Source organism: Garra rufa, chromosome 5, assembly GCF_049309525.1.
Source record: "Garra rufa chromosome 5, GarRuf1.0, whole genome shotgun sequence".
In the NCBI taxonomy this organism is placed as follows: domain Eukaryota; kingdom Metazoa; phylum Chordata; class Actinopteri; order Cypriniformes; family Cyprinidae; genus Garra; species Garra rufa.
The window spans coordinates 17,482,380-17,493,215 of record NC_133365.1 but is presented as its reverse complement, the minus strand read 5'-3'; the positions used below and the strand labels follow the sequence as shown (position 1 = coordinate 17,493,215).

At 37.5% G+C, this 10,836-nt stretch overlaps 1 protein-coding gene across 1 annotated transcript in view; it reads left to right on the top strand.

Annotated features, from left to right (window-relative positions):
* The first annotated feature begins 311 nt into the window (after window positions 1-311).
* Window positions 312-10,836, top strand: part of msh3 (mutS homolog 3 (E. coli)) — a 78,249-nt gene continuing 67,724 nt past the window's right edge. Inside the window, exons 1-8 of the mRNA XM_073841197.1 lie at window positions 312-596; window positions 779-881; window positions 1,880-2,121; window positions 2,311-2,508; window positions 4,355-4,471; window positions 4,583-4,700; window positions 4,820-4,953; window positions 5,060-5,226. Coding sequence (XP_073697298.1) covers window positions 435-596; window positions 779-881; window positions 1,880-2,121; window positions 2,311-2,508; window positions 4,355-4,471; window positions 4,583-4,700; window positions 4,820-4,953; window positions 5,060-5,226 — 1,241 coding nt within the window. The 5' untranslated portion in view covers window positions 312-434. The remainder of the gene's footprint in view (window positions 597-778; window positions 882-1,879; window positions 2,122-2,310; window positions 2,509-4,354; window positions 4,472-4,582; window positions 4,701-4,819; window positions 4,954-5,059; window positions 5,227-10,836) is intronic.

The following is a 10,836-nucleotide window of genomic DNA, read 5'->3' as shown; positions in this document are numbered from 1 at the left end:
TAAACAGTGACAGGATTCAGGTAACTAAGCAACAGAGCGTCCGTTAAAAAAGCAGTTATGACGAAGTAGTATGTCCCAAAGCTCGCCTACTATTCTGCTACATACTCAAAAGTATGTACTTTTTCTTCACAAAAAGAGTACATACTTTTAGGGCGTAGTATAAGTAGGCGAATTGGGACGCAGCATTTGTAAACGGTGGACTGCGTATATCTAACGCCACTTCACTGTAGTGCTTGCGCATGTGTAGCGCATCTTTCACCCTCTGCATTAATGCAGAGTTCGCGTGCGCGAGACGCTGGGTACGTCACTCACGCGCCAACATGATCAGCTGTAGTCTCCTCTAGAGGCTATTTTTTTAATTATAGAAGTTTGGCCTATTTTTAAATAAAGTAAATGCTGCAGGCCACATGTTAATAATCAGGTAGTGCTGTAAAATGTATGCAAGTGTCAAAAGCGCGCCTGCATCCAAATCCTCCAAGAAGTCTAGCTCTCAGACAACTATCAGCAGGTTCTTCACAAGTGCAAACGATAAATCTCAACCAATTGACAAGCCCGGGATTAAATGCCAGGACAGACGCCATGAGGGCAGACGAAAGGTAAGAGCTTTATATCCAGTGCAGACACAGCTTGTTTACTCTGTAAAGAATCTGCAGTCCTCTCGTGCTGTGTAGAACAATTCAACAATTGTCAACAATTCAAGTCAAATATGCATTGCGTGCACACAGCCTTTTCTGTTTTAAAACAACACCGACTGAAATCTAGACGTGTGCTATTTTAGAAGAGGTCATCTGATGGAGGAATGTCCGCAGAGAAACGGCCCAAACTCTCTCACACTGTGGAGGAGGAGAAAGATGAGGAGTGCATGGTGACCCCCAGCACATGTAAGGACACTTACACCATAACTGTCATTCTTTTCAGTGTTTTTTTTTTTAAAGAAGTCTCTTCTGCTAAAACAGTACAATTTTGAAATAGTTTTACTATTTAAAATAACAGTTTTCTTTCAAAATATTTTAAAACGTAATTTACTTTTAAAGATTTATCTAAAATAATAAGCTTTTGTAACATTGTACACTATACCATTCAAAAGCTTGAGGGAAAGCGGTGAAGAAATTATAGAAATTTTGTTTACAAAATATTTCTGTTTTAGTTCATGCTTTTCTTCTGAACTTTCTAGTCATCAAAGAAACCTGACAAAATTCTGCTCAGCTGTTTTCAACATAATAATAATAATAATAATAATAATAAATGTTTTTTGACCAGCAAATCAGAACATTAGAATTTCTAAAGGTTCGTGTGACACTAAAGACTGGAGTAATGATGCTGAAAATTCAGCTTTGAAATCACAGGAATACATTTTATTTTCAAATATGTTCAAATAGAAATCAGTTGTTTTAAATAGAAAAAAATATTTCAAAATTGTACTGTTTTTGCTGTAGTTTGCATCAAATAAATGCAGGCTTGGTGAGCAGAAGAAACTTGAAAACAAAAACATAAAAAAATCTTACTGTCCAAAAACTTTTGAATAGTAGTGTATGTTGGATTTTTTTGTTGTTTTCAAATTGTCTGTGTTATATATATATATATATATATTCATATATATATATATATATATATATATTCATATATTCATATATATTCATTCCTAACAATTATGATTTTTATGTGGTGTCACATTTGTAAATGACACTTTTCACCCTGTGTGTATATGTTTTTATATACTTTTTATATTTAGTAATATTTATATATCTATATAAGCTATATATTTATAAAGACAGTGTTCAAAACATCAGAAAATAAAATGTTTTATGTTCATAAGGCATTAAAACAAAAGTACATTGGCTGTAATTTTTACTTGGCCTCTTTTTAATTTTCTTTGCAGTAGATCAGATGGTATCTTCTAGAGCCAGTGTCAGCCATGCCACCCTGGCAAGGCTTAAAGATTTCAGCTGCCCAGGGAGCTCAGAGAGTCGAGTCTCCGATCAGGTTATGAAGATGGAGGTGGAGTCTTCAGACTCTGGAAAAGCTGAGAGTTCTGCCACACAACATCACAATCTAATCATGGAAAACAGCCCATCTGAATTGGAAGAAGAAGTCAAAGAAGACCCTTTCAAGATTAAACAGGTTTGATTCTATAAACAAAACTTGTGTGTTTCAGAGTTGTCCATTGAAAGACAACTGTTATTTGTATTAATTGCGGATTGCATGTTAATGAAGAACTTGATTTGTCTCTGAAAGAAAACATAGCTCAGCTAATATCATTGCACAAGTGTTTGCCAGAATGACTGATGTTTTTCCCTCTTCTGTTTTCAGGAGTTTTCCTTTAGTCAGTTTGCTAAGAATACTGTGATCAAAAAGAGTTCAGAAGAGCCTGCCGTTCCCAACAGGAGAACCAAGAGCATATACACTCCTCTAGAGGAACAGTACATGGAGATCAAAAAACAACATGCGGACACAGTGCTTTGTGTTGAGTGTGGCTACAAGTACAGGTTCTTTGGTGAGGATGCAGAGGTAAGAACTAGAGCAGCCCATCACAAATAGCAGACGTTGGGGGATAAAATAACCTAATAGCGGGTTAGTTAAACCAAAAATGTAATTATCACCCTCATGTTGTTTTGCTCATGATTAAAACTTTTGTAGAATTTTTCAAACCAATTTTTATCTAACTTGAGGTACTTTATGGTGGACTCTAAACACCTGTCCTATTCAGAAAAATGCTAAATAATTTAGTATACACTTCACAAGTGCTGAGGCAGTGCTTCTTTTCTCAGCCACACAACCTCGAAGATGCTCTTTGCTGTCTTACAGAAATGATTTTTTAGCAAATACATTTGTTACAGGCCACTACATAGTTTTACGTAGTAAATTTTTTCTAACATGTATTTGTTAAGGCAGCCTCCCTGTTAGCCCTGATATTTGTCAAAGAAGTACCCCTTGGCATTTCCAGAACTTTCACAGTTTCAGAGAGCGCAGACGAAACACAATAAATGCAGTCACTGCTTTCATAGGTGGATACTTGCTGTTTGGAAACACAGTCTGGTAAGACAGTTCTGGGAGGCAATTATAAAGAGATACTTTGATGACAGACTTTGCTCTGGCATTTCTGAATGACTATAAAGTGACGTGAAAAAGGACGTGACATGATGTGTGGCCAAGTATGGTGACCCATACTCGGAATTTTGCTCTGCATTTAACCCATCCAAGTAGTGCACACACACCCGGAGCAGTGGGCAGCCAATGCTGCAGCGCCCGGGGAGCAGTTTGGGTTTTAGTGCCTTGAACCAGTTTTCACAAAATTCAAAAACCACCTCAAGCAAGTGTAAAAATATTTTTGCGAATTAAGGGATTTTTTTTTTATTTGGCGTTTCCATTATTTGTTTCTGATGTGTTTCTGACTTCAAAATGCGCGTGAGAACAGGGTAATGGAAACATAGCTATTGAAAGACAAAAAGTTCATAAATACAACATAAAAATCCATATGAATTCAGCAGTTTAAAGGAGTAGTTCACTTTCAGAACAAAAATTTACAGATAATGTACTCCCCCTTGTCATCCAAGATGTTCATGTCTTTCTTTCTTCAGTCGTAAGGAAATTAAGTTTTTTTTTTAGGAAAACATTCAGGATTTCTCTCCATATAATGGACTTCTATGGTGCCCCCGAGTTTGAACTTCCACAATGCAGATTCAAATGGCTCTAAACGATCACAGCAGAGGAAAGAAGGTTCCTATCTAGCAAAATGATCTGTTCTTTTCTTAAAAAAACAAAACAATTTATTTACTTTTTAACCTCAAATGCTTGTCTTGTCTAGCTCTGTGTAGAAATTAAAAAGTATATAAATTGTATATGTTTTTAGAAAATAACTAATCATTTTGCTAGATAAGACCCTTCTTCCTCAGCTGGGATCATTTAGAGCCCTTTGAAGGTGCATTTAAACTGCATTTTGGAAACTCTGGGGCACCATAGAAGTTCATTATATAGAGAGAAATCCTGAAAAAACATCATTTCTTTACGACTGAAAAAAGAAAGACATGAACATCTTGGATGACAAGGGAGTGAGTACGTTATCTGTACATTTTTGTTCTGAAAGTGAACTACTCCTTTAAACCAAATCTTCTGAAGAAACACAATTGCTTCATGTAATGAATAGATTTAATTAATCAGTGCACATACACGCAGCTCATCATATATGGTAAACAGAAGCTCAAACATGTTTGCTTGATGCAAAATTTGAATTTTGGGGTCGACTTTCCCTTTTAATGCAATGACATGGACCTGTTGTCGTAAATGATCATTTTAGACTATGAAAGACTTACCATGTGCTTTTAAGCATACCACTGTTTTTTTTTTTTTTTGAAAGATCGCTGCAAAGGAGCTCAATATCACATGTCATCTGGACCATAACTTCATGACGGCCAGCATCCCTACTCATCGCCTATTTGTGCATGTCCGGCGACTGGTCTCTCAGGGCTACAAGGTCACTGATGTTCTCTTAATCACAATAAGCTGCAACACAAATTTGTCATACAGAGACAAGTATCTGTCAAATTTCGGTCACCGTAACAGTGTTTCCATGCCTCTTTCTTAGGTAGGTGTAGTCAAGCAGACTGAAACTACAGCCATCAAGGCCTCCGGCACCAACAAGAGTTCTCTCTTCACAAGGCAACTACATACACTTTACACCAAATCCACGCTTGTGGGAGAAGGTATTGTTTCAACTTTTACTCAGCGTATTCATTATTGCTTTCACTCCTGTTTTGAGATTAGAAAATTTAAATAGTAACCAACAGAGCCTGCAGTGAATGAATTCTTTGCCTTTTCTCAGATGTGAATCCTCTGCTAAAGCTGGGAGATTTGGAGCAAGCTGAAGATGTGGTGCAGGACAGTGGCAACAACTATTTAATGTGTGTGAGCGAGAGTTTTGATAAACAGAGCAAGGAGCTGACTGTAGGAATGGTGGTAAGAAATCACAGAATTGTCATTGTTGTAATAAAACAGAGTTTCAGTCGTTTAAAACGGTGCCATATATTCCTAACTTTACAACCGTCTTCCCATTTGAATACAGGTGGTCCAGCCAAGCATTGGGGACGTGATGGTGGACTGTTTTAAAGATAACGTTTCCCATTCAGAGCTGGAGTCCAGGGTACTAAGAATACAACCTGTAGAGATCCTGGTGCCTTCAGACCTCTCAGAGACGACTGAGAGGTTACTACGCAACATCGCCCTGTCCAGGTAAATATTCATGTTGTGCAGAACATTTCATATTTTGTCCTGTAGATCTTATTGTGATTAAATATGTTTGTGTGGTGCTGCATTGTAGATGGTTTGTAATACAGCTCCAAGGGCTAATTGTATAATCAATAATGAATATTACCAACAGCTAATTTTATTATTGATTAGTCATGCCTGAATGATGTGCACCATCAAACCCTGCTCCAGTCACATCATCTCACGGCAGTGAATAATGCATTTCCATGAAAAAAAAGGAACCTGAAATATAGGGGATGACACAGAGTTAGCTGCTGTTGGGAAAAGTGCTATGTAGCTTCTTAAAACATGAGAATTCTTTATTAAGTACTTTAAACATACTTGTAAGCATATTGTTTAATGTGCCATATGCTGTCAGTTGCTCAGAATGTGTGTTCCTGCATTTTACTTTTAACACTTGTTTCTGTTTTACTTTATATATATTTTTTTTTAAATATATATTTAAACGGCCTTTCAGCATCAAAAGAACCAATAAGCTGTTTTTATTTTTCAAAATCCTTTTTTTTTTTGCTTTAAGTTTTCTGGATTCCATTTTATTTTTCCATTTAAATTTTTCTAGACTCTGTTTTAACAGGTTAATAAAAATTATTAATCAATAAGCATGTCTTATTAACTGAAATCATGAAGCTTAGACAGTTTAACAGCAATTTATTATGTTTAACAAAAAAGTTATTTTTAAGGCGCTATTAAATACATTTTAATTTTTTTCTCAAATTCAGTTTTATTTTTTACCAAATTCTGTTTTCCATGCATTTTCTGGATTCCATTTTAATAGTATCATTACATTTTAATAATCAAAAACATCTCTAATTACTTGATTTTATAAAAAAAAAATGTGTGTATTGCGTATTTACATTTTAATGGGAAATATTCATTAAAGAATAATTTTTTAATAATGATTTATATATTGGTAGCAGTACTGTCGTCACATAAATTAATATATTTCTGTCACAATTTCTTCAAGTTAAACCAAGCCTTTTAAACCAATATGGTATGATGATAGTTTTTCTCAAAAAAAAAAACAAAAAAAAAAATGTAAATGCTTATGAAGTGACTCTCAGAGCAGTTCTAGAGATTATGTTCATGTGAGGCTGCAGAGGAAAACGTGCTTCTGTATGCGTGTAGTAAACTAAACCACACGTCTCTGCCAAGCCCTGCGTGCAGTAACATGCAAAACGTGAAATTCATATTTAAATAGTATTTTTGCGGCATAATATGCATAGACAGTAGTCCGTATCATGTTTTGCAAATTCCATGAGGTTCCACATTAAGTAAAGTCAGTACGTCAAATTCTGTTTTTACGGCTAGATTCCGATTGGTTGAAGGAAAACACTGAAATTGTTTGAACTTCCAAAATATTTTCATTGTTTTATTTTGTTTTTTAGTAAAACATCTGATAAATTAGTTTATTCAAGGAATTGATTTCCAAAATAATCATTAGTTGCGGGACTAGTTTGTTGTCCATCTTTAGTTAGTGGACATTATAGAAAATACCAGTCATGTAACTGATGCATTTATTTGCACCAAGATTATTGCACATTTTTTGTTCTTCAGTTTTTTTTTAATTTTTAAATTTTTAAATTTTGTGAGTGTGTGGAGGCTGTATTCCAAATTATATATTATGATTGCTTAAAGGACTTTTTTTAATCCTTGAAATCCACACCAAAAATACACCTTACTTAATAATTAAAACATTCTCTCATGGCAGAAAAATGATTTCCAGTCTCTTGAATGCTTTCAAATTGTTTTGAACTATAAATGTGTTCATTTGAATGGAACTATTGGCTTTGCAGCTCACAGTGACCTGCAATTGTTGACTGTCCCCACTAGATGTCAGTAAATGACTATCACCTCATTACTGACATCACATGTCATTGCTTGTGAGAGCATTCAGAAATTTGAAAATACATATTTTGTTCTTTTTTTAAACTTATGTTGTTCATCTGAGCACACAGTTAAATGTCCATAGAGAAATCCAACCAATATATTTTTATGTGCACATATAGCTACATATACTATGTTTTAGTGCCACAGTAGGATACTCCAAATTGAGAAGAATTTTATTCGGGTGTGCTGCAAGGCTGGCAGTATATCCCTCTTGGTTTAACTCAAACTTCCTTTAAAGACACAGCCAGACTCTGGCTGGCTCTGTTGGCTGTTTCTATGCCTGTGGCCATATGTAGACAAGGTTGCTTAACATAGCAAAGTAAAATAGATGGTATTCATTAGGGCTGAGCTGCTGCTGGTGCTTCATCACTCGGTTAAAGTGTCTGCATTAAAGTGCTGGATACAGCTTTTCACTGATACAATCATGTTTTTGTGGTTTTGCTGTAAAAAAAAAAAAAAAAAACCTTAAGGATAGTCTAGGGTATTTTTTTTGTGATGGTATGGTATTTAGTCCCAGCACTGGGCTTGTATAAGTTAGTGTTTTCTCATTGCTGGGTTGCGTCAGGAAGGACAACCTGTGCCAAATCAAATGTGGAAAATTCCGTTGTGGTGACCCCTATTGGGAGCGGCTGAAGGAGAGGGAGAGAAAGAGATGGTATGGTTTCTAGATGTAGATTGAATTATTCCTCCATTATGGAGAAGGAATTCAGTGAATTCAATCATATAGATCACAAATAATTTTGTTAAGTGTAAAAAAGAATCCTGCAAAAATCATCCTAAAACTGTGTAGAACTGATTAAACCATTAAACAGCTTTTCCGTTGGCTGAACCAACCAGGTTTCTCCTTGATTAAGTCTTGGAGCACTACGATCTAATGCGTTACTTTATTATCCTTGGATTTCCCAGCTGACTGAAGTGAAATTTGCCTTGTTATGAAGACAAATCCATGTCTTTGTACATAATAGCACAAAGCAGTCAGAAACACATTGACTGTCATATTGGCATAACCTAAGACTGATGAACATGTATAGATAATTCTCTCTTCAGGCAGCTCTTAATACACTCAGTAATGTTTTCACTTGTAGAATAGTAAGTTGGCTGAAAGCAGAAATAATACCTGCAAACCCAAGAGAACCACATGCTAAATACTCATTACCTGTCTGAAAAATGTTTTTTTCTTCTTGTGATTGTTTTTGCCTGGAATCACAGATAACATTTCTTTGACAAATTATTAAAATATTTTTTCACCCTGGTGATCAGGCTATCCAAAGTTCCTCTGGAACACATCTGGGAACAGCTGGTATTCACTCCTAGTCCACCCAGCATAGCCACATTAGTTCCTCCTTTGAGGCTTTTAGCAGACCACGGCTACTGAAAAAGCTTACAAACGGCAGAGACAAGAAACATTAGATGCCATCCTGGCAGGATGTAAACATGACAAAGCTTGTCATGGCACCGCAGCCACTGAAGGAGTTTCTCAGCATGGATTTCTCTCAATATCTGGGGGCATTTATACTCCTTAAGGGGAAAAAATGATGGTAGGGCATTTGGTTTAAGCCTACGCTTATATCCATTGCCTCCTGTAAAGTATTTGAGTAGCTGTAGTCATTGTATGAGTATTTATTTTCCAAGTTGAGTAGTGGTAAAAATATTTCATGTCATCAAAATAATCCCACCCCCATAGTCGAAAATACACTATATTGCCAAAAGTTTTTGCTTACCCATCTAAATAATCGGAATCAGGTGTTCCAATCACTTCCATGGCCACAGGTGTATAAAATCAAGCACCTAGGCATGCAGACTGTTTTTACAAACATTTGTGAAAGTATGGGTCACTCTCAGGAGCTCAGTGAATTCCAGCATGGAACTGTGATAGGACGCCACCTGTGCAGTTCAGTCGAAATTTCCTCGCTCCTAAATATTCCACAGTCAACTGTCAGCTGTATTATAAGAACGTGGAAGAGTTTAGGAACGACAGCAACTCAGCCACGTAAACTGACGGAGCGGGGTCAGCGGATGCTGAGGCGCATAGTGCGAAGAGGTCGCCAACTTTCTGCAGAGTCAATCGCTACAGACCTCCAAACTTCATGTGGCCTTCAGATTAGTTCAAGAACAGTGCGCAGAAAGCTACATGGAATGGGTTTCCACGGCCGAGGAGCTGCATCCAAGCCATACATCACCAAGTGCAATGCAAAGCATCGGATGCAGTGGTGTAAAGCAAGCCGTCACTGGACTCTAGAGCAGTGAAGACACGTTCTCTGGAGTGACGAATCGCGCTTCTCCATCTGGCAATCTGATGGACGAGTCTGGGTTTGGCGGTTGCCAGGATAACAGTACTTGTCTGACCGCATTGTGCCAAGTGTAAAGTTTGGTAGAGGGGGGATTATGGTGTGGGTTTGTTTTTCAGGAGCTGGGCTTGGCCCCTTAGTTCCAGTGAAAGGAATTCTGAATGCTTCAGCATACCAAGATATTTTGGACAATTCCATGCTCCCAACTTTGTGGGAACAGTTTGGAGCTGGCCCCTTCCTCTTCCAACATGACTGTGCACCAGTGCACAAAGCAAGGTCCATAAAGATATGGATGACAGAGTCTGGTGTGGATGAACTTGACTGGCCTGCACAGAGTCCTGACCTCAACCCGATAGAACACCTTTGGGATGAATTAGAGCGGAGACTGAGAGCCAGGCCTTCTCGTCCAACATCAGTGTGTGATCTCACAAATGCGCTTCTGGAAGAATGGTCAAAAATTCCCATAAACACACTCCTAAACCTTGTGGACAGCCTTCCCAGATGAGTTGAAGCTGTTATAGCTGCAAAGGGTGGACCGACTTCATATTGAACCCTGTGGATTAGGAATGGGATGTCACTTAAGTTCATATGCGAGCCGAGGCAGGTGAATGAATACTTTAGGCAATATAGTGTATGTATAAAACGATGTGGATTTTTTTAAAATAACATAAATCTTTCATGGGTTTTCCACTACTTATTTCAGTAAGAGACATCATTTATGTTATATTAAGCCATACAAGTCTTAATACCTGGGGTCCCCTCTAATTCTTAAGGATTCTAGGTATTGCATGTAAAGAAGAATTCCCCAACACTGAGATTCTTAAACATGCTAACACTTTCATTATGAAAGAAACTCTGGCAAGGAGGCTGCCTCAATGGGTTCTTTGTCAGTTACCAGGTGCCAGCAGAGCTCCTTGAGGATGGTGATGACAGTTGAAGGACCACCTCAAAGGAACCTTGAAAGCATGTAGGATTGCACTGGGGTCAACAGCTACTAATTGGCTAGCATCTGGTGCTTCATATAAAAAGGGTGTTGGACAATTAGAAATCCAACACGTTCTTTTGTAGTCACCAACATAGTCTCAACTCTGCATTCAAATGTCCTAACTGTAGAACAGGGGTGTCCAATCCAACCAGTTCCAACACTTCAACAGTTGCTTGAAAGTTTCTGCAGAATGGTGGCCCTTCAGGAAGAGGTTTGGACATCCCTGCTGTAGAAGAACATGTGGGTCATGAAAGTGACATAATCTTCGATAACAATGAACAGTCATGAGTAGATGAGTGAACGAGTAGTTTCAAAGGCGCTGGCTTAAATTATGTGCTTGCTGGGAGTCCCGATAGTGGTCAAGCATCATCACAAAGCCCAGCCAAGTAATGTCCTGAGGGAAAAGAGAAATGG